This window comes from Urocampus carinirostris, chromosome 2 (assembly GCF_059441175.1).
Source record: "Urocampus carinirostris isolate Australia breed hairy pipefish chromosome 2, RoL_Ucar_1.0, whole genome shotgun sequence".
NCBI lineage: Eukaryota > Metazoa > Chordata > Actinopteri > Syngnathiformes > Syngnathidae > Urocampus > Urocampus carinirostris.
Window position 1 is genome coordinate 55,001,515 of NC_142350.1, and position 24,039 is coordinate 55,025,553.

The 24,039-nt window shown below is 38.9% G+C and overlaps 2 protein-coding genes across 3 annotated transcripts in view; one reads left to right on the top strand and one right to left on the bottom strand.

Moving 5' to 3' along the window:
- l3mbtl1b (L3MBTL histone methyl-lysine binding protein 1b) overlaps nucleotides 1-13,659 on the bottom strand; it is a 24,367-nt gene extending 10,708 nt beyond the window's left edge. Inside the window, exons 1-13 of one of the 2 annotated variants that reach the window (XM_088327186.1) lie at nucleotides 13,475-13,659; nucleotides 12,880-12,958; nucleotides 10,452-10,569; nucleotides 10,032-10,227; nucleotides 9,740-9,929; nucleotides 9,534-9,663; nucleotides 9,404-9,455; nucleotides 8,563-8,657; nucleotides 8,396-8,500; nucleotides 3,027-3,162; nucleotides 2,450-2,541; nucleotides 2,225-2,376; nucleotides 435-511 (exon numbers count right to left, since the gene is read on the bottom strand). In XM_088327186.1, coding sequence (XP_088183312.1) covers nucleotides 435-511; nucleotides 2,225-2,376; nucleotides 2,450-2,541; nucleotides 3,027-3,162; nucleotides 8,396-8,500; nucleotides 8,563-8,657; nucleotides 9,404-9,455; nucleotides 9,534-9,663; nucleotides 9,740-9,929; nucleotides 10,032-10,227; nucleotides 10,452-10,569; nucleotides 12,880-12,958; nucleotides 13,475-13,505 — 1,453 coding nt within the window. In that variant the 5' untranslated portion in view covers nucleotides 13,506-13,659. Of the gene's footprint in view, nucleotides 1-407; nucleotides 512-2,224; nucleotides 2,377-2,449; nucleotides 2,542-3,026; nucleotides 3,163-8,395; nucleotides 8,501-8,562; nucleotides 8,658-9,403; nucleotides 9,456-9,533; nucleotides 9,664-9,739; nucleotides 9,930-10,031; nucleotides 10,228-10,451; nucleotides 10,570-12,879; nucleotides 12,959-13,474 lie in introns of both variants that reach the window. The other variant, XM_088327185.1, reaches the window with a different exon arrangement.
- Nucleotides 13,640-24,035, top strand: LOC148372569 (putative transmembrane protein 244). The gene is made up of 6 exons (XM_088327187.1): nucleotides 13,640-13,888; nucleotides 18,517-18,602; nucleotides 23,171-23,244; nucleotides 23,306-23,431; nucleotides 23,523-23,567; nucleotides 23,650-24,035. The coding sequence occupies exons 1-6, from the start codon at nucleotides 13,856-13,858 to the stop codon at nucleotides 23,742-23,744; spliced, it is 459 nt and encodes a 152-aa protein (XP_088183313.1). The 5' UTR covers nucleotides 13,640-13,855; the 3' UTR covers nucleotides 23,745-24,035.
- Nucleotides 24,036-24,039: the final 4 nt, after the last annotated feature.

Below are 24,039 nucleotides of genomic sequence, written 5' to 3' on the forward strand. Positions count from 1 at the left end.
GTAAGCGCAACACAAGAGCAAAGTGAGTGGAGGAGTGTTTATTTGGAAAATGGGTATATTAGAGGTAAAATATGATCACAGAAAATCAACACCATCTGTCCCCCAAAACACAAATATCTAATAAAAATGTTAAATGCTGTTTGTAAATTATATTCATTAACTCATTCATTGCCAGCTAACCCCCAAAATTGATCTTTGACGTCTCCAGTACTCGATGATATTCAATGAGGGATTTTTTTTGTAGCCCAACCAAATGATACCCATTTAAAAAATAAAATAGGGAGAAAACGATTAATCGGATGAAAGATTATGTTAGTTTTTGGCGTATTAAAAGCAAAGCAGCAAGCAATGATTAATATCTTGGTATTAGTTTGGCTTTACAGAACAGCAAAGTTGTTGATACTGACCCACGTGTGTCTTGGTCTGTGTCTTACCAGCTGGAGTGGTCAGAGTGAGCTCGGCCTCCCCGCAGTAGCCTACCGGGTGAATGTACGGACTGCTGGCGTCACACCTTTGCGTAGGACAACGCATGAATTGACACAGGATAGAAACTTTTTTAAAAATTAAAAAATCTATAAATATATTCTCTAACTTTGAATTTGTTCCATAACCACCCGTATTAAATGGATTCCCGCAAAGCAAGAAGCATTATGGAATCGTGTGCACATTACTCTGCGTGTGCGCAGATTTCTTTATTCGGGATATTTTTATGCAACAAAGCATCCTAGGACTTATAGTACAGAGACAGATGATACACGCAAACACCGGCTTACTCGCTAAAAACGCTTGACATGTATAGGTTGATTTTGCAGCATTTTCTGTTTTAATTTCTGCCCAAAAAGATACAGTCATATATATATAACGGATACAAGAGATGTATACATCCATGGGATGCAGCAATGGAGCCCACTTTTCAAGCAAGAGCAAACAAGCACGGTACTTTGTTGACTTTGGTGAGTGATATGAATGAAATCTTCCTTTAAAAGGGACACTGTGTTTTATTTGGCGTCTCCTGGTGGTAAAAAATACACTAATTAAAAACAATATTGATTTGATTGATTGTCAAAAACACATAGATAAACTATTAGAATAAACATTTTTAAATACTATTAGAAAAAAAGGCATCTGTATTTATTATACATAACATGAGATTCATCTGGCAGGAGCCGATATAATTTTCAGAGAAATAAGAATAAAAAGGTGGGGTTTGGTCACTTTGAGTCTCTATAGTTTGTGTTCTTACTTGTGCAGTGTAGCACTCGTTATTGGCACAATGAAGCAACTTCTAGTGGTCAAATAATACACACCGTCTCTTCAACATGAGCAAAAGTATCTTATTTAGTAGATGCTAGAATTATTTGCCAATTCTCGCCAACATTGGAAAAAAAACACTTAAAATGAGTAATGTTCTGCTAGGTGAGATAGTCATGCCTATTTTAATTGTAAATATCGCCAAAAACAAATTCAAATATATTTAATATAGAATTTTTTTTCACTCAAAATAAAACTTTTGTATTTATTAGATTCCCTGAGATGTCAAATTTAAATGCTGAAGCTAGGCCTATTTTGCGTAATGATGGCACCTGTGATTGGCCCCTGATTGGATTAATCTCAAAAATCATGTATTTGTAAGGCACTAATCATGTAAACAATTTATTCAATCGGTGCTCTGGAAACAGAAAGGAGTTCTCTAAATGATTCTAGTGTATCGGCACTTATAAAGTGATACCGATATTCCGCTATGAACAAAAAAAACAAAAAAAATCTGGATGCACCGATGACACGAAAGTCAAACCGTGATATGACGGGAGAACAATAACATTTAAGAAATGTATTCATGGCCAATTTTTCACTTTTCCCAGTGCCATTAAAAGAATAAAATCCAGTGTGAATCGAGCAATAGCCCTGTTGATTGAGGTGACTGAGTGCTGCCTTTAAGAAAAAGAACCAGAAAATTGGAAAAATCTTAAGCCAAAGACTAAACCAGCAGCTGAACGGGGCATAGTTAATAAAACTGCGCCCCATTTCATTAGTATTTCCTGCAGTCTATGTTTGGTTCATGTTGTGTCAAATCTTCGTTATTTTCATTACGGACAGGACCCGATTATGTCAAACTATAGAGCTATTTGATTAGATTTGCACTTGCATGACGTTTGCATTAGAATTCAAGCATTTTCTCATATTACAAGCGTCCTTACAAACTCTGGAGTCGTATTGGACTCACCAGTAATCATACGTATCGTCCCAGTTGTCGAAGTGAATAAGTAGCCTGTTGTCCACCACGGCAGCGATGGTGGCCACGCAGATCAGCGATGGGTTCTTCCGGTCCACCGCCTCCAGCTTCATGCCCGCTCGAAATCCGGAGGGCGTCACCGACTGGCAAGCGGTACGGTGAAATGAAAAGGAGCCGGTGGTCGGCTTTGTTTGCCAGCACGCCCGTGACACTCACTGTGTTGAGGCTCTTAAAGAGATGCTTGGGGGCCAGCTGACCTCTGCAGTTCTTCACGTACATGCTCCAGTTGAACTCGCCGTCCTTGCAACCTAGAAGATGAATGCAGTCCAAAAGGAGTTATGTTCCGCAGGTTCGAGAACGTACTTCATTCGGGCCCCAGTGCTATGGAACGCTCTTCACCCTGAGATTTGATCTGCAACCTCAGTGGAAATGTTTAAATCTAAGCTTAAAACACACTTCTATTCTATAGCATTTGAATAACCTATTATATGTTGAAAATATCTGTGTATTATTTGTTATTGCAACATCCATTGCAGCCTGGTCATCCTGGAAGGGGATGACCTCATGTGCAGCCCCTTCTCAAGGTATCTTCATTTTCCTCATGTTGAGGTTTTTTACTTTTTTTCTTGCCTTCATGTAGGTTTTAGATCAGGGGATGGTGCAATAATAGTCTGTGGTTTGCAACAATCTGTGGTCTGTGCAGCCCTTTGAGACTCTTTGTGATTAAGGGCTATACAAATAAACATGACTTGACTTATGTTCAAGCGTATGTGTAAGGCTGCACCTTTTTTACCTTTAGGCAGCAATAACTTGTGTCCGTTCTTCTCACACCAGCCTGCCGGTTTCAAATCCCACGAATCCGCATTGGCCCAAAAGTCGTAACACTCCGGGTAGCCATCAAAGTGAAGCCTCACTCGATAGCCTTGGATCTGTCGAGAAATTCGTGTTCATTTTACGTAAGATGAGCGTCAGCCAGAGGGAGCCGATATAATTGTCCGCCATCTTGCTGGTACAATTGTTCCCAAAAACCTCCATAAGGGTCTAGAGGTAAGATTGGGCCTAAAAAAAAAAAAAATCAGCACGACCTGACCTGAGTCGCCCGTATACAAACCCAAACTCGCCCAAACCCGACAGATTAACTTGATTTGATAAACGAGCCCAAATTAAAGCCGAAGCCTAAATTTTCCGCCAAAGTGAACACGAAGCTTAAATTCGGCCATGCGTATTTCAGTGCTGAACTGTAGTTTCGACGCAAATGCCCAGCTTGGGGCCGAGCCCCTCAACTGAAGTGGGCACTGCAAGCGCAGCGCCAAAATGAATGGTTTGGCACTGACGTGCACGTCTTGGCAACTTGCAGCGAGCGAAAGTGAAACTGAACAAAATGCAGGGATCAGAATGGAGATTTTCATTTTCAGCTGAAATAGCCAGGGGGCAGGGGCCGTAGGTCCAGGGCGGTGGGGGGCGAAGCATTTATCTTATTTGCTATGTGAAAATTGCACTAGAATGAATTAAATCCAACAAAACAGAAACCATGTATTTTATATATATATATATATATATATATATATATATATATAAATTAAAAAAATAATATATTGACATTAAAAGCATTTATAATATTGAACATGATCATGATACAAAATAATTTATTTTAATCATGTTTATAACAAATTTTAAATTTTGTTTATCCTGTTCTAAATATTGTATAAACACAAAAGATAAAATCATTTCATAAATAAATAGATTTATAAATACCTCAGATTGGGATTTTCTGTCACACAGGGGAACCAGTGGTTGACTGCTGCTAGTATTTGAAGTGGAAGGATTTGGAACGGCCAATAATGTTGAACCGGTGGTGTTACTGTTAGTTTCACTGCCGATTTTAAATGCGGATCAGAGTGCATAATTTGATCGCCGGCAAGCTATTTTTGCTTTGTGCTTGTTCATTTTAGCATGATCGATCCGTGCCACACAACCCCGCGTACCATAATTGATCAGATCGACACAGTATAGACACTTTGCTTTCCCTGGAACATCACACTTTGCGATGAACTGGCTCAAAGTTTCTGTAACTTCCTCGATCTTTGCGCCGATTTTAACGTTTACTGTGACAGTCTTCTCCAGCCATGACCACTTAAATTTATTCTTGATTCCTTTATCAATCTCGGAGACAAAAGCCTCGTCTTCTTTTCTTAGTATTTTCATATTTAATTTTTCAAACACTCATTTCACCGTTTGAAAAGACCGGAAGGAGCGCCATGTTTGAGAAAGCCAATGCTCTGAACAAAAGCTCCGCTGATTGGTTATCAGCGAACCTATCGACCAATGGTCTAAATGCTAACTTGGGGTGACGAAACAGTCACGTATCATACCTCACCCCCCCCAAAATATTTTCTCATCGAATTTAGACGATTTACGGGAATGACCTTTGGGGTTCAAAAACAGCGGAAATCTGCGGATCCGCGGAAAATTCTGATCCCTGAAAATGGCACCGAAAAGCAAAACATATTCTGCAGATAACAAGCTGCAAATAGTGAAAGATTTGGCCAAAAGCAGAGAGAAAGTTGGTAACGCTTGTAAGCTATTGGCAAGAAGCAGAAATCTGATGTGAGGGAGGTGGAAGGAGAAAGCCGCGTGTCTTTTACCCTAACACGGGGAGGAAAGTTTATTTGGGTTTAATGATTTGGAGTTGAATTGATAGTTTGGTAAGCATTTTCTTTATCTAAATAATTACTTTAGTAAAAGTAAGTGCATATCCTCCTCGAAAAAAAACAGCAAAGAGAAGCCTGGCTGGCCCGACTAAATGATTTACATTTTAAGCCCAACCGGGCCCTAAGATCTTGCATCTAATTGTAAGATATGAAATCTTCCCAAAAGAAGCTGGGGGAATAAAGCTTAAACTCTAAATTATGTTTAGAATGGTGATGTTACCATTCAATATCAGTGCATCTCTTGTACAAGCCATTCAAATCCGTTTAAAAATCAGACTTCCCAATCTTCATTTTACTTGATAGTGTTTTTTTTAATACAATGCACCACACACCTTCACCTTACCAATTTTGACTTTATCTAAAACATATAAAAATATCTCGGAAGCAACTGTGCAGTTGTTGTACAAGAACAAAGTAGTTCTCTCGTAAAAAAAAAAAAAAAAAAAAAAAGAAAAAAAAATAGCAGTGGCTAACCTTTTCGAGAGAATATTGGTGGAAAACATTCGTTACCTTATAGATCATCCGCTGATTCTCCAACATGAAAAGACAATGATCTTTTGATTTTAAGCCCTTCTACACTTAACTACAGCTATGAATACAATTATATCTAATCTTTGACGTAATGGCGATGCCTTGTCACATAAAATTGAAGTTATTTTGAAGATTCTTACTTGGAATTTAGATGAAAACCACACCTCTACCAGCCAGAGCTGTGCTGGAATTGCACAGCTCCAGACTTAGTCAATATTTTCAAATATTCAAAAAGAAAGCTCGGTGTCATAATGTATATTTCCGATATCCATCCAATATCTGCACCGCTTATCCTCAGTAGGGTCCCGGGGGTGCCGGAGCCCATCCCAGCCATCTTTGGGCAGTAGACACCCTGACATGCATGTCTTTGGAATGTGGGAGGAAACCGAAGTGCCCGGAGGAAATCCGCGCAAGCACGGGGAGAACATGCAAACTCCACACAGGAAGGTTTGATCCCATGACCTCAGAACTGTGCCGCACACACGCTAACCACTGCGCTGCCGTGCTGCCCACTATTTCAGATATATTGTTGATAATTTACACCTAAGTACTTATTCATAATTGTTTTTAAAATGAGTTTCACTTGATAAACAATAATTGTTATCAGTATTTTACTAATGTTAATGTTTTACGCTGTTGTACACCGTTGCAGCTGCTTCCATAAAACAGGAGGGGGTGCTGTTTGGAGTAAAGAATGAGCTGCATCTCTCACAGACAGGTGATTGAGGCAAACAAACGTGTTACCTTTATACCTCTTCGTGAGGAATATTCATTTTAAATGTCTAAAATATGTCTTAAAGCCCCTAGTGCAGGGTTCGGGAACCTATGGCTCGCGAGCCAAATATGGCTCTTTTGATGATAACATATGGCTCGCAAATCTGGCTCGCAGATTTGGGTTTAAAAAAATTATCGTTTGCTTAAATGCATCCATCGATTTTCTATTGATCATGTCTTGTGCAGAGTTGCAGTTGCACGAGCGATTGTCTATTTTAATTGGATGATAATACCCGATGTTGGCCGTTACTGAGGGGCACAGGTACACGCCCCCTTTTGCGTCCATTGGCACTTGGCCGTTGGTCATTAGCTCAAAGCTAACTCTTCGACGGAGAAGATGGCGAAAAAAAGATGATGAATATCGTACATTTCAGGACGAACAGCCCGAAGAATTTGCCTTTGTGAAGAGGTATGCCTAATTTGCTATGACAAAATTGCATCGATGAAACAGTCGAATGTTAAGCGGCACTTCGACACACGCCATGCCCCCTTTGCACGGTCTGCTTTTGCAGAGCAATGTGCGCTGGTTGTCAAGAGGAAATGTGCTCAGCCGTTTTACGGCTTGCCTCAACGAAATACGGATTTTTCTTGAAACGAAAGGCAACGAGCATCCTGAGGTAGCGAAAACTGAGTGGCTCCTCAAGTTTTATTATCTCGTCGATATTACCGAACATCTAAACCAGCTCAACGTTAAAGTGCAAGGCGTTGGAAATACAGTGTTATTCCTTCAACACGTTGTGTTTGCTTTTGAAAACAAGCTGGAGCTCTTGATCAAGTATTTTGAAACAGGTCACTTACTACATTTCGAAAAACTTAGTTTACAGAGGCATACACAACAAGTGAGCCCACTCAAAACATCTCCACCAGCTAGCTGGCTTCACATCCGGTCTCCTCCAGTCGTTCAAAGCGCACTTTGGAGAATTTCGTGAGCACTGTGGTCTTATTAAGTTCACCACCCATCCAAACGAGTGTTCACTGAACACAGCCGACCTGAGTTGCATTCCTGATGTCTCCCTGGTAGATTTTGAAGCAGAAGTGGCTGACCTGAAGGCCTCAGAGATGAGGATGAGCAAGTTCAAATCACTGAATGAAGAATTGGAAAGAATTGCACGACAGAAAGCGGAGTTGGCGAGCAAGCACATGAGGACAGAACTGGACAAACTTCAATCCAAAGACGAGCTGATTCTCAAAGTTTGGAACGCGCTTCCAGTCACATACCACACACTGAGGCGTGTGAGTATTGGTGTATTGACAATGTTTGGATCGACGTATTCATGTGAGCAGTCATTTTCACATCTCAAAAACATCAAGTCCAACCTACGATCACATTTAACGGATGAAGGCGTCAATGCCTGCATGAAGCTTTAACTCACCAAGTACCAACCAGACTACAAAACCATCAGCAAATCCATGCAGCACCAGAAGACGCATTAATGGTGAGTATTATAACATCATTATTTAAAATAATAAATTAAGACGCTTGTTATGCTCACATTTAATTGAATTCAGTCTTAAAATATATTATATGGCTCTCACTGAAACACATTTCCAAAAATTGTGCTTTTATGGCTCTCTGAGTCAAAAAGGTTCCCGACCCCTGCCCTAGTGTGTAACAATGACCACTAGATGGCACTGTATTGTCTAATGTGAACAAAAACTAGTGCCACAGAGCACAGCGTTGCAGCAATATGCCGTACATTTGAATCAGGCCTAAAAAATTGATTGACCAATCAATCGACACAACTTTCATTACACTGCAGCAAAACGTTTGAGCGCCAAACGGCAGGTGACAATTGCTGTAAGATTACAGAAAGAGAATGCCTTGAAAAATTTTGTAGGATTGGAAGCAAATCTTTCACGGCAATTCTTGGCTATGTCTTTATTTAGTTTTTTTTTTTCTCTTCACACAAAAGTTTTAAGACCTGAAAACAAAAAGAGGTGGACAGCACATGCAGCCAAATCTTACAATAATGTTAATTCATTATCTACCCAATGTATATTGCGTATTTTAGCAAACAGCTCACAGAATAATCATAATTCGCTGTCCTCTTATAGACCTATTAGGACATAACGTAAAAGGATCTACATTGTGGGAAAGTTGCTTAAGAGATTGTCTGAGAAAAAACTGTAAAAACATTAGCCTTACCTCAGCCACGGTGAGCACACAAAAGAGAGACGGATGACACGGGTCCAATCCCTCCAGCTTCATTCCCACCTTGAAGCTGTTCCGGCTTTGAGGAACGGACTGATGCTGCGGGACGATCGCAGACGATTGGTTGAAGGAAGATAGTTTACAGAATGAAATTGGGATACCTCTTTAAAGAGTTTGACAGGAGCAGCCACGGCTCGCTCCTCCTCCAAGTAAGCTGGCCAACTCCACGCACGCTTCTTGTTTAGGGGGGCCGTGGCTGGAGGGACAGAATCAAAATGAGAAATTAAATTAAATTAAATGACGTTTTGTTATGTTTTTTCCCGTACAGTTGTACACAGAAGTGGATAAAAGAGAAAAATGGTCCACCACGTGTTTCCTATTATATAATCAGGAGTCAAATTCAAAGAAAATTAACTTTATTTGATACAATGTAAATCATGTTTGTGAGGTTTTGTCGGACAAATAGTTTACCAGATGAGGAATCTTGATGAATTATATATTTTTTAATCTATATTTGTGAATACACCGAGAAAAATCACCTCAAAATTATTTTTACCTTATTTTAATTGGATAATAATTATTTTCAAAGTAAAACAAAAAAAACAATGATCATTTTTTTCCTCATTGTAGGTAGTATTTTTCAGGTACTCTTATCTTCTGTGGTTTGCAGTATTAGATCATTTTTGTTACTTCTCACCAGTTTTACAAAGTTAATTACTCTAAAAAAATAATTTAATTCGGAAACTTGTTTGCAGAGTATTCCTTTGATAACCGTTTTAGTTTGACTAGATTTCGGTTTTTGTCATTTTTCTCAAATGATTTTTAACAGTTCAATGCCAGAATAGCATCCTGCTCACTTGCAATCCAAATTAGAAGCGTCATAAAATATATAAACATATTTTTTTGAAGACATTTTGTTTTCAAATGTATAACGCATAGAAAATGGGCAGAATGAGATCTTTATAAAAAAATTATAGCAGCCCCCCATATCAGAAACTGTACCGAGTTTTGCCATTTTGGCTCCTCTCCTTCCTTTGGCTGTCTTGGTTTTCTCCTGGAAAATTCAAAACAGAAAATTGGGAATTAGTTTTTCACTCTCAGGGTGACAGAACTCTTGGATGTTGACCCCTACCTCTGGTTCCTCTTGATTTTCGTCTTCGTCATCGCCAGAATCCATAAAGATTTTCCTCTTTTTGCGCACACGCTTCCCTAAGGTTTCCATTTCGGCAGCTGGGCATTCACGGGTCTCTCCAGGAGATGACCTGAGTAGAAATGATTTTTTTTCTGGAACTTCATAAGAAAAAAATAAATAAATAAAGATGGCTATGTGATTTGAACCTTCCACTCGTGGGCTGAGCACAGTTAGGGCTGCAGAACTTTCCCTGTAGAAGGGCATCCCGAGCAACATGAGCACCACAGCTTTGGCATCGAGTAAGCTCTCGGTTTGGACCAACTTCCACACTTGGACCAACTTCCACTTTGGGACTTTCTAGACGGGGGGTCTCCTCCAAAGACAAGACCACTGGGGCTGCAAAAGAAAAAGAAAATGAAAAAAGAGACTAACTTTGATAGAAGCTTGGTGACAAGCACGTAATAGGAATTACCCCTATAATAAAGTAGAACCTGGTACCTTTTTCTTGAGACGTCGCTGGCCGAATATTGTCAGGGGGTGCGGGTGCCGTTTTCGGCTGCGATTGCCCCTCCGGTGGAGGGGTGGGACTGTGAGATGGCACAGGGTCCGATACGTCCTTTTTAGGAGCGGGCTGTTGCTCTTTCACTTCTATATCTGTCACAATCTCAAGCGTACCAAATTCTGTCATGCGGAACTGAAAAACACAATGAGCACAGATTGTAATCCTTACAAAAAAAGAACGATGACCTGGAAATGATAATTACTTCAGATGACAATGAATTACATAAAGAAATTATAATTCTGAAAAGATATTGCACCTATGCCTCTAGAGTATTTTAAATGAGTAGTGGAACAATGACAAGACCAAACTTGAGTCAGTGGGGCACAAAATTCAAATGTTTTACTAATATGCTGTACCTTAATGTCACTTCCTGGCAAAGTGGCAATGCCATCCTTCCAGTCCAGCGCGCCCATCATGTCAAAGTCTGCACCTTGCGAGGGGCCGTCACTTGGAGGAGTGTCAGCCATTTTAGATCTTTGAAGAAAATCCCGCAGAAAAATTACACTACAATATTTAGATTAATTCAAGAGATCTGACTTTTACTATTGCATTGTTCAATCCTAGTGTAGATCAGTGCATTTCAACCAGTGCGCCGTGACACCTAGTCTGATGTGTTCCAGGAAATTGACCAATTTTATCTTTGTAAATAAGCATGCTCAGTATCTTTGCTTTGTTCCATTGAGCAACTGAGTAACTGTAACTCATCGAGATCTGTAAGTGGCAGCAGATTACTTTTTTCTTTTTATAAACTAATTATCTGCTCATGAGGTAGTACAGTGAAATACATAAAATAACTTATTTTGTTTGATGAAGCTGTTTAAAGAAGCCATCTGAAATATGATCTGAAACCTCAATGGAAGTGTTTAAATCTAGGCTTTAGACATACGTATATGCTATAGTTTATGAGTATTGTTGACCTCATACTATTGTGTTTTTCCCCTTGAGGGAAAAGGACTAGCCTGAATGTTGCATGGTATATGCATTATGAGCCACTGTACCATTAATTAGACATGATGTACGCCATCATCTAATACCTGCTGCACCTGTCGAAACTTTGGGACAGGAATATGTCAATTGGACATTTTGTTATTACCTATATTTAATGTTGATAATGACTGTTTATTGTCTGTTGATTCCCTTGCAACATCCACTGCAGCTTGGTCATCCTGGAAGGGTGTGGGGGCTGGTTACCTCATGTGCGACCCCTTCAAGGTTTCTCAAGTTTCCTCATGCTGACATTTTTGAGTTTCTACCTGACCTCGTGTAGATTTCCCGTTTATGGGATGTTGTAACGGGGGTCTGTGCAGCCCTGTGAGACTCTTTTATTAAGAGCTATACAAAAGAATACGACTTTACCATCTGGGCCACTATATAACAAACACTTAATACATACAAGGAATGTCAGGAATCTTATTTTTTGGTTCTCCGAGATATTTTTAATTAAAAAACGCGAAGCTTTGCTCAAAAAAGGTTGGGAAACACTGAGTAGATCTCCGACCGGACTGGCTTCCTATGCAAACGCAACCTGTACTTGTAAACACCGATACGTGACATCACCGCTTGGTGGCGCTTGTGCGTTTGCTCGCATGATCCACCATGCACTTGGATTCCATACACAAACACTCACTAAAAAGACTCTTTTTTTCTACAGAACTAGCGGGGAATTATTTCGACAAAGCGGTCCGTTAGGACGAACCTACACCCCGTTTAATAGTAAACCCCAAAAAACAGGTCCCGAGTGAAATTCAAGCACACAAGTTGATCTTTTCCTCGTTTTAACAGTATCTCTTAAATACGTCTCTATGCCTTCATTAAAACACGCGACTGCTCGGTTTGTTTATTACTTTCTACAAGAACGCCGCTTTCCACGCTGACTGGATCAATTCGTCATCGTTTTAATCTGATTTCTAGTGCGATATAACGTTTTAGTCCTGACGCAGGGTTTAGGCTGGGAATAAAAAGAGGTTTTGTAATCACTAAAGGGCGTCAACACGGGGAAAAGTAACTAACGAGGTCGGTTAAATCCCGTGTGTTGGATTGGGAGCAGTGCACCGATGCTTTTCATTTTTTAAATTCCACCCAGAAATAAAAGTGGAGGCAAGAGCGCCCCGTGATTAGCATTCATCTTGGTACAAAATGGCGGAGCGGTGACGGAGGAGGGGTGTGGGGGGCCATTACCAACACGTTTCAAAACTATGTGAATTACTCAAGTTTGACTGCAAAACAACACACACAAGACGCATAGGGGTGTCAAACATAACCCGGCACCCGCCTGGCAATTTCCAGGCTGCTTGTTTATTGTCGCTCCGCTCATTTTCTGCACTTTGTTGTCACGGAATGTCAGACCCCCCCCACCCCCTACCCCCGTAGCACGGTTAGCTTAGCACCGAGACGAAGCTAACTGGCAGCTAGCTTCGCTCCGACTAGCATTAGCATCGGGGATCGGATGCAGCCAGCTAAGGGCAAGCCGTAATAAATAAGTTTCCCGGTTAATAACAATAGCAAAAATACGTTGGCGACGTTCTCGCGCCGACATTTAAATAAACAAAAACACACGGGAACTGTCACCACCTTCGACACTGTTGCGTGATTAAATTCTTCAATAGAAACTTGGAAAACGATTTATTCTCACCGTTTCACCAGCCGGAGCGCGGAAAATAACGTAAACCGACTTCCACTTAGAGAACAGAATCGGGAATTATTTTTTTTTCTCTTCAAATGAAGCAAAACTCACTTAAAACAAATTACCATGGCGGTGAATTAAAACATAAATGTGGAACTCACCTCGTTTCTCTTTTAACTCTTATTTCAGGCTGGGGAGGTTGCGCATGCGCGGAAGATGCGCTGCCTGGCAAGTTTTGTGCTGTAGGAAAAAAAAAGAGAAAAAAAAAGTTCACTTTAAGATCGCTGGTCAATGAAATAAGCGCACGTAAACACGCTTTGACTGCTTTGCGCTTGCGGGGCAGTCATTTTGACGGGCGTCGTCACAGTTTTATGAACCCGAGCGAGCTCACCTCGAATGCAGGTTTGCATTGTCTCCCGTTAACAATAAAACCACAAAAACAGTCATTCTCTCCTATTATACTCCCCTGCATTTGTATTTTACACTCAATGCACTGGATTCCAGGGTTTCTGCGTTTATCCACTTGCATACAGCTTAAGTGCAATCGTGTAGCTTATTTATGATTAAAAAGCAGATAAAATGTGTGCATTTTCCTCTTAAATTCAAATGACTGCACATGTGGAATTCTTACGCAACGTAAATCGAACACGGCTATTAGCTCATCGAGAGTAACTGAAACGCCCAAAACGAGCCCATTTATCTTCGGCTATGGTTCATTCAAGCTTGTTTTAGTTAGACGTGTTTCAAAAAGCTCACCTATAATCGTAAAACCTGCACGATCGTCCATATTGGTTGCAGAATTAACAACGACGCGCTTTAGCTTGTAGCATCGCACCCGGTTGGTTTGAATGGTTTAAAACAAGCGTAGTTATGTTTACTCGATGCATTTGGTGATTACAACGATTAATTTGATGAACAAAGACCCCTTGCTGTTTTTCAGGGGGTGAGGTGAGTTCATTTTAGTCAGGGGAGAGAAGCGGGACGGTTCGGTCGTAACGCAATTTGGCCTCTAGAGGGCAGCAAAAGACCGCGGGTGAGTAAGAAGGAGCGGAGTGGAGGATGAAAATGATGAGGACGAAGAAAAGGGGATTTAGCTGCAATCGTATTTTCTCACTTCCTCTAGCGCGCTGACATGAGATGGCGTTTCAACGCGAAACGGTCGACTCAAAGGTAAAGAAAATGATCACAAGTCTCAATTTCAGCATGTTGTATTCATTGAAATTAGAGATGCATGTGGTGTGACGTCATAGCATGCTGCAGGTTCGGTTTGTGCATTCATTCTGCATATCCGTCTGCAGGACGGACCCGAGGCTTCCTGGGGCCCTAAGCAAAATTAGATTTGGGGCCCATTATTACTTGTTAATTTGCATACCTACTAGAACTCATTCCATGGTCTACCAATAGGGGTGGGCAACTATTCAGAGTCGGGGGTCGCATGTGACATGTTATACTTCTTTTATATAGATTAGTTTCGTCAAAACAACCACAATTGGAGCAAAATGGTATGTTAGGTCCCTCTTTTAAGCTCTTCATTTGTTATTTAATTTTGAAGTATTACTATGATTTTTTTGTAGTATTTCCGAAGTCAGATTTTTATTGAAGTTCTGTAGTTTTTGTAGTGTTACTGTAGTTTTATTTTTTACTATTGTTTTAGTATTTATAGAGTCATTTTTATGTGGTATTTCCACTGTACTATTTTTTAGTATTTTTGTAGTACTTTTTTGTATGTTAAAAGTAATTTTTTTTATCTGTGGTATTTTTGTAGTATTTTTTGTATTATTACAGTATTTTTATGAATATAGTATTTTTTGTAGTATTAATGTAATACTTTTGTTGTATTTCGAAAGTAGATTTGTTGTGTATTTTCATAGAATATTTGTATTATTACAGTAATTTTATGAATATGTTTTTTTTGTAGTATTACTGTAGAATTATTTTTTTAAGTATTTTTTGTACTATCTGTAGTATTTTGCAGTATTTTCATGTAAGAATGATTGTTGAATTTCTGTAGTATTTTTGTAGTACAGTGTTACTGTAGTTTTATTTTTGTACTATTTCTTTTAGTATTTGTGAAGTCATTTTCATTCAGTTTTTCCAAAGTAGTATTTTTTTTAGTATTTCTGTAGTACTTTTGTTGTATTTTGAAAGTAGATTCTTTTGTATATCTGTGTTATTTTTGTAATTTTTTGTATTATTACAGTATTTTTATAATTATAGTATTTTCTGTAGTATTACTGTAGAAATTATTTTTTTTAGTATTTTTTGTACTATCTGTAGTATTTTGTAGTATTTTCATATAAGAATGTTTGTTGTATATCTGTAGTATTTATGTATTATTTTTGTAGTACAGATTTACTGTAGTTTTATTTTTGTACCATTCTTTTAGTAGTCATTTTCATGTAGTATTTTCATTTCATTTTTTGTATATCTGTGGTATTTTTGTAGTACAGTGTTACAGTAGTTTTATTTTTGAACAATTTTTGTATTTTTTCTGAAGTATTTTTATGTAGTATTTCCATAGTAGTATGTTTTTGTATTTCTGTAATACTTTTGTTGTATTTTGAAAGTAGTTATGTTGTGTATTTTCATAGTATTTTTGTATTATTACAGTAATTTTATGATTATAGTATTTTGTAGTATTACTGTAGTATTTTTGGGGTATTTCCTTGTACTATTTCTGTTGTATTTTGTAGAATTTCCATATAAGAATTTTTGTTGTATACTTGTAGTATTTTTGTAGTATAGTATTATTGTAGTTTTATTTTGTAGTATTTTTGTGATATTTCCATAGGATACTTTTGGTAGTATTGCTATAGGTGTAATTTGTAGTATTTATGTCGTAAACCTCATGTAGTAGTATTTTTGTAGTGATATTTCTTCAGTAGTCTTTTATATTACAGTATCATGTATTTATATATTTTTTGTATTTCAGTAGAAGTATAATTGATGTGTTTCAAAAGCAGTATTTTTGTAGTATTTCTGTCGATTTTTTGGTAGTATTTCCATAATAGTATTTTTGTAATTATTCTTTAGTATTTTTATAATATTACTGTAGTTGTGTTTTTGTAGTATTTTTGGAATAATAATTCAGTAGTATTATTTTGAAATATAATATTACTGTAGTAGTACGTTTGTAGTAATTCTACACTATTTTTTAATTTCAAAATGAAAGCAAAAAATTACAGTATATTAGATCCCTGCTTTATGCACTATATTTGATATTTAGTTTTGTATTTATTGTGTACTATTTTCGTTGTATTTCTGTAGAAGTATTTTTAAATGGACACACAAAATGACAACGGGGACATGTTGGCACCAAAAAAGTGAACCTCTCTCGGGGGCCCCCTAGCGGTTGCGGGGCCCTAAGCAGCCGCATAGCTCGTTTATGCCTTTGGCCGGCTCAGCCCATCTGCACTTTAATAGGAACAAAAATCCTTATAACACCATTGATTTTGGAATTAAAGGGACAGTGTGTAATACTTAGTGCCTCGTAGTGGCACGGGGGAAAAAATTATTGGTTTTAAATACTAGGTAAAATACACAAACTGTCATACCAATGTTAATTCTATAAAAAAAAATCAAGGGTAGCAAAATGTGTGATTCTTTTGCATAGTGCACTCAAGGACACTCTGGTCTTTGAGGGCTGCATGTCCTGCATGATTTTGGAGGTTTTTGTAGGTGATGGCAAAATGAAGCCCCATAAGGCAGTGAAGCCCTGCAGGGAAATGCTTCACACACACGCAGGGTGTTCAAGATGAATCCTTTCCCCAAATAAGTAATGTATAATATGCAATGAAATAATGGGGTTTGAATCATTTTCTGTATACAAAATTGATATACAGGTATATAGTGTTTTAACGTGAATTGTGGTGTGTTACTTTGTCCATGTTGGTGCTTATGCAACAAGTGAGAATGTAAAATAAGGAGTCAAAATAAAGCGCTTATTTATTTTTTTTGAACTCATTCAATGTCAGACGTTTGTTCCAAGGTTTCCGCAGCGTTACTCTGACACTTTTATTTTGAACTACACTCAAACCTAGCGAATCCTTTTCTGAATCAGTCCTGTGATACACACGCTTTGCGGGGCTTCAAGAGTCATCAACACACACCTTCGACTCGCGGTTCATGAACCACACATCTTGAGGGATTGGAACTGAGAAGCACATCTCTAGTTTCTATTTGTCATCTTGCGGTCTAATATTACACACTGGGGCCTTAAGCAAAAATACATTAACTATTATTTAAACGTATGTATTTGAAAAGCTCGTAGGTCGAGAAATTTGTATTTACTTTATAGTGGAATCCCTACCTAGAAGTCGCCGCCATGTTTGTCTGGCGCCTTGCTGCTACGCTGTGCTCTCAGCACTGTTTTTTGTCCGCTTGAGATAATACACTGCCATCTGGTGGTCAAATATTACACAATGGGGCTTCAAGCTAAATTACATTATCATACAACGTATATTCTTTTCAAATACTCTTAGGTCGGGAAATTTGTATATATTTTATATCGTGGAATCCCTAACTAGGAATTGCCGCCATGTTTCTCTGGCATCTTGCTGCTACGCAGTGCTCTTTGCACTGGTTTTCGTCCGCACTAGACAGTACAGTGCCATCTGGTGTTCAAATATTACACACCGGGGCTTTAAGCAAAAATACATTATCATATAAAGTTTATTTTTTCAAATACCCGTAGGTCGAGAAATTTGTATTTATTTTATATCGTGCCGCCATGTTTGTCATTTTGCTGTTTTGTTCGACAACACACTGCCATCTAGTGGTCAAATATTACACACTGGGGATTCAAACAAAATACATTAATTGTCATGTAAACGTATATTTGTTCAATACTCGGAGGATGAGAAATTTGTAGTTATTTTACATAACAGCCTCACCTAGAGGGAGCTGACATAATTGTCCGCCATCTTGTTTCTGCAGGTTTACAAAAACATCAGAAAAGGCTGGGCAAAATGGAATTAAAAAAGGCACTGTCTTGCCACTTTGAGTCGCCGTACTTTGTATTCTTCCTTGTTCTTAATAGCACTCGTTTTTCAGTTAGATCTAGCAATCAAATATTACTCACAGTCCCTTTAAGAAGCTACAATCCAAACCTATAGAAAATGTTATTTATTTATTCATTGAACAGTCTATGATGTATTAAAACCAAAGAACAAACCCTGTTTACAAGCTCAAGGATTTGTTTAGAGAAGCTGTATGGAATTTGGAACCTTTTTACTCACGACCACCATGCCCTGGCTCGTGTTATCATGGCAGCCTTTGTCAAGCTCCTTCATGATGCACGTACAAGTACGTGCATTACATAGACCCTCTCATTTAACTCTTCAATTTCATTAATATGATGCTGTTCTTATCATTCAAATTTAAATGCAGACAAATATGAGCAGGTTTATAGGAATTCTTTTCCTCTTTGAACAACAACATGTTTTGGTTAGAGGGTTTATTTCGTGCCTAGAGGAAGAAGATGGAATTATCATTCCTAACATTAAGTAGTAGGGGCGGTGGTAGCTTAGGAGGTCGCAGGTTAGATTCCCGGCTCCTCCGTGTTATATGTCAAAGTGTCCTTGGGCAAGACACTGAATCCCTAATGCCCCCGATAAGCAGGCAGTTGCCTTGCACGGCTGACACTGCTATCGGTGTGTGAGTGTGTGTGTGAACGGGTAAGTGTGAAGCACATTGTAAAGCGCTTTGGGAGGTCTTCATCGACTTGAAAAGCGCTATATTAATGCAGACCATTTACATTCAAGTTATCATGTTGACGCTTTTGTTTCTCTGACCACCAGACCGTTTTACTCAACCTGCTGCTCTGCCTGCTCGTCTTCTACGCTCTCTTTTACATGATCGGCAGTGTTTGCTTTGGCGCCTTCAGGTGAGAAGTTTTCACTAGGCCAGTGTGCTGGAGGAAACTATTGTACTCTATGTCCTCTTCTGATGTGCCGCTTGAAATTACCCAATTTTATATTTGCTTGTAGTATCTTTGCTTTCTTTGAGTGATCACCTGAGTAACTGGAACATTTGTTTATTTCAATGGGTGGCAGTACGTTTCCATTTTCTTCTTGTAATTATCAGCTCATGTGGTAGTACGGGCAAACACATTTAATCACTCATTTTGTCCGGTGAAGCTGGACTGGAATCCGAAAAGGTTGGAAAACACTGCACTAGGCAATGAGTTGCTCTCAAATAGGGTTTGGTGGTAGCACTCCTGAAGATGAGGATTTAAAAATCAAGTTTGAAGAAAGCAACTATATGTCAAGGTTGCCCATTGCCCTCACCTGGGCCCGCTCGTTTGGCGCCAGCTGCTGCTCGTTGCCTGATTGGCTCCCCCCCTATTGAAAGTCAGTCCTCTTATTCACTCCTTGTCAGTCCGTCAATGAACCTCTGCACTTGCAAGACTTGTATTTTGACTCTGTCCGGTATCGATCCCGTCTGTCCCGTCCCGTTTTGATCTCTTCTGCCTCTGGCGTCCTGTTTTCCCGCGCCTGACTTCTCTGTCTCACTTCTTCTGCCCAGCAATCGCCGAATCACTCGCGTTTGTGTTCACGCGCATGATTGCCCCATTTCCGTAGAATAAAGCTTGTGTGAAAACGTTACGCATTTGGGTCCACCTTCTGTTCAGGTTCCCTACAATATATTAAAATAGTTGAAATATATTTCACAAGTGACGTAATTATTTCAGGAAGATTGTACAAATGCTACATTCTACAATAAGTTGGGTCTGAAGTAAACTGATTTGGGTCAACCAGACCATTTTTGGGGGAGCTGCAGCACCCCCCTATAGTGATAGTATTTATAAAACTCTCTAATAAAGGACAACATAGGCTAAAGTATGATGATAAAGGCTAGAACAAAACCCCCGAAATGTTTCAGTCCATTTGATTCCTAGGACCGCATCGTAACACCTCTGCAGTAGTATTTTCTATAGGAGAATATTTGAAGTATATCTGTAGTATTACTTTAGTTGTATTTTTGTAGTATTCCTGTCGTCATAATGTTGTAGTGTTGTTGTATTATTTCTGTAGTTTAATGGGTGTTGTATTTTTTTATTATTTCTGCAGTTGTATTTTTGTAGTATTCGCATAGTTGAATCTTTGTAGTATATCTGTAGTATTTTTGTAGAATTACTTAAATTGTATTTTTGTAGTATTTCTGCAGTCAGATTTTTTTTAAATTACTTATGTTGTAGGTTTGTGGTATTTTTGCAGTATTTCTGCGATCCAATTTTTGCTGTACTTCTGTAGTCATAATGTTGTAGTATTGCTGTAGTTTTATTTTTGTAGTATTTCTGCATTAGTATTTTTGTAGTATTTTCATAGAATAATGTTTGTAGTTTATCTGTAGTATTTTTGTAGTATTACTTGAGTTGTATTTTGGTGGTATATTTGTAGTATTTCTGCAGTCAGATTTTTGTATTATATCTGTAGTATTTTTATAGCATTACTGTACTCTCATTTGTAGTATTTCTTCAGTAGTATTTTTGTAGTAGTTCCATAAAATATTATTTTCAGTATATCTGTAATATTTTTGTTGTATTTCTGAAATTATTTTAGCATTTCAGTTGTAATACTTCTGTATTAGTATTTTTGTAGTAGTATTTCTGTATTGTAGTGTTGCTGTCGTAGAATTTTTGCAGAATTTTGACACATTTTTTTTCTGAATTAAAGCAAAGTATTACAGTTTTAAGCACTAAATTTGACTCTAAAAGTCATTGTAGCAAATTTGAAGAAGTCGTATTTTTGGGGTACAGAGTGGCCACCAAGAACATTTTTTATTATTTTATTAGTAGTACTTATATATTACAGCTAGACAACCTGGGTGCCCAGTACACCCAAAGCTCTGAACCTAAAATCGCCCCTGGTTTACTATTTGGGTTATTCTGTCCAGAAGTGGATGGTTTTATACCCAAAAACCCATTAAAAGTGTTATTTTTCTATCGTTTTAAATTGCAAATGTTTGGCCATGTTTTAAAACAAACTAACAAGTTGAATTATTTTGTACAAAATACGCATACTCAATGAGTACTTCTGTTTGTACACATTACAAAAAGTTTTGTCATTTTATTTTTGTATGGACTCTTCCCAACTTAAAAAAAGATTCATTTTTTCAAACCACCTACGAAAAAGTTGTGTTGTTTTTAGCGTGTAGTTGATCCCCCCATTTTTTATATACCCTTAAGGCCCATTGTAGGTTTGGAATTTTTGACTGAAAAAAATACAAAACTGGGAACCTGTCAAGAACCGGAAAAGGATCAGGAACCAAATGCGTGACGTTTCTCACACAAGCTTTTATTTTACGGCATCATCCACGTCAGGCAGCGGTCTGGCATGGAAAGACAGGAAGCCAGAGACTGGAGAAGATCGATTCCAATTGCCCGAGGAGATATCGGACAGATGGGGCCGATACCGGACAGTACGGGACAGTAGAATTGATAAGGAAACAGGGTATCGAAATTAAACAGGACAAACTAGACAGGAACAAAAACTGGAGAGAAAAATAAACAGGACAAAAATAGACGGGAACAAAACTGGAAACCGATATTAAACAGGACAAAATAAACGGGAACAATACCGGACAGAAAATACCACCAGGAACACAGGACCGAGTCAAAACCCACGTCTTGAGGGGCAGAGGTTCGTTGATGGACTGACAAAGGAAAAATGAAAGCACTGAGCTTAAATAGACGGAAAGCCAATCTGTCAATGAGCCGCAGCTGGCTCGATACGGGCGGGGCCAATTTGGCGCCATGGCAACCATGAAAGAACCACTGACTTAAATAACAAAAATAAATTAAAAAACTGCTTCCCGCGTCCAGCGATCACCGGATCATGGGCGCAACCTTCTCTCTTTCTTCTAATAAAATTTGTGAGAAACGCTACGCAAATGGGCCCTGTTTCCGTTTTGGTCCTGACAAAAGGGGTACATGTGGACCGTGTGCTGTAGTTTCAAACCCATTTTAATATCACACAACCCAAGGAAATGGCAGCAATAACAGAAATCAAAGGTTTACGATCATTGGTAAAAAGTATTTAACAACGCTGTGGAGTAATTTTGGCCCACTCTTCTTTGCAAATGTGTTCCAAATCTGTGATATTGGGAGGGTTTTCTAGCATGAACTGCCCTTTTAAGGTCACACCACAGCATCTCAATTGGATTTAAATCCGGACTTTGACTTGGTCACTCCAAAACCACTTTCTTTCTTTTTTAATGTAGAGGTGAACTTGCTGGTGTGTTTCTAATCATTGTCCTGCTGCCTGATCCGAGACCGCATGACTTTGAGGGCATGACCTGACGACCAGACGTTCTCCTTCAGGAGTAGACATCAGAATATATCATTCCGTCAACCACAGCAAGTTGTCCTGGTCCTGGAGCAGACTAACAGCCGAAGACCATCACACTGCCATACGATGCTTTACAGTTGGCATCATGTTCTTTTTGTCAAATGCTGTGCCATTTTTATGTCAGGTTCAACAGGCTGCACATCTTCCAAAAAGTTCAATTTTTGACTCATCAGTCGACAGAACTTGTGTCCGAAAGTCTTGAGGATAAGCAAGATTTTTTTGGGGGCAAATTTGAGACAGATTTTTGTGTTATTTTGTGACAGCAGTGGTTTTCGCCTGGGAACTCTCCCATGGATGCCATTTTTAGCCAGTGTCTTTCTTATAGTGGAGTCATGAACACGGACTTTGACTGAAGTCAGCAGGGTTTGCAGTTCATTGGATGTTTTTCCAAGTTTATTTTGTAACCTCCTGGTTGAGCTCTGTCGCACTCTTGGAGTAATCTTAGTTGGTTGACCACTCTTCGAAAGGATTGCCACTTTTCCCAGTTTCCTCCATTTGTGGACAATGCCTCTGACAGTAGTTCGCTGGAGCCTTACAACTTTGGAAATGCTTTGGGACCTTTTCCCTACTGACAGATTTCATACATTTTTTTTCCAATTTCTTTGTATTGTGGCATATTAATTGTGTCCTTGAGATTTTGTCGCCAACTTGACTTTGTCGAACAGATTCGATTTAAGTGATTTTTTGATGCAACACGTGTGGTGGCAATCCATTTTGAGTGTGGCCTGTGGAATTGAACTCGGCTTTCCCCAAAACTGTGGTTAGTCACAGTTACTTTGTGATTTAACAAGGGGCCAATTATTTTTCTCGCATAGGGCCATATAGGTTTTGTTTTTTTGTGCCTGAATGTATGAAATCCTCACTTCAAAACTACATTTTGTATTTCTTTGGGTTGTCTCTGTGTAGCCTTAAAATTGGTTTGATGATCTGAAACTTGTGTGAGTGATAAATATGCAGAAAAACAGAATTAAGAAAGGGGCAAATCCTTTATCACGGCACTGAATCTTAATGCTATTCATCATTTTAGTTCAGCGCCATACACTTGATTAGCCAGCGTGTTTGCTAATTTTGGACATTTATCTAAGTTCCAAACTCTGTTCAGGTTGGATGACTTTGATGGACGAATTCCTTTTGATTTCAAAACCAAGCCAGCTGATTCTATCTCCAAATACATGGGTGAGTGCAATGAAGGAAATTAGTTACATCTGCGTTGATTTCATTTTTCCTTTTGTGGCAGTCAACATGCTATCATTGGAGCTCACTTACTTCTGCAGTGGCTTTCTCTTTACGGCTGTGGTGAAGAGGAGAGTGTGGGACTATGCTCTCACTGTCACTTGTCTGCACATCCTCATCACCAGCCTTGGTGAGTGAAGCACTATTGAAATATTAATTATAAAAGTAGCAATAAAACATGAACTTGCGCTGCTGAGACTGGTAATCTTCCCATGTTTCAGTGATGACGGAGTTTCCTCTGGTGTGGCAATGGTGGTTGGCCATAGGTGAGAATATCTCGAAATACTGTACAAAATGTCACGTGCATGCTGCATGGATGATAATTCCCTTTTTATTGATCTTTGGCAGGTAGCGGCTTGTTTCTGATGATCTGCAACGGTCAACTTCTTGCGTACTTTGCCTGCCAGGATGACCAAAACGATGTCACGTTCACAGTCTATTGAATGTCAAAAAGTTTACCTGGTTCATGGAAGGAGATACCAACACGATGGAATTTCATGGGTTTAACAGAGAAATGTGGTCGGCCGACTTTGGATTTATTTTATTGCAACCAAATTAGCTTTCGGCAGATTGCGGAGTAAAAGCCATGTCTGTTTGGGGATGCGATGCTACAGGAACCTTCTAGGCATCAAACGAAATGGTGAGCAACACCATCAGAGGGAACGTTGGACCCTATGAAGAACTGTTGTCAACTGTGCGCAGACGGGAACTTCAGTGGTATGGTCACATCACAAGATC

Coding starts and splice junctions, on each gene's coding strand:
- LOC148372569 (XM_088327187.1), top strand. CDS start 13,856: ATGGCGTTTCAACGCGAAACGGTCGACTCAAAG. Junction 18,603..23,170: donor GTTTGCTTTGGCGCCTTCAG/GTGAGAAGTTTT, acceptor AACTCTGTTCAG/GTTGGATGACTTTGATGGAC. Junction 23,432..23,522: donor CATCCTCATCACCAGCCTTG/GTGAGTGAAGCA, acceptor CCCATGTTTCAG/TGATGACGGAGTTTCCTCTG.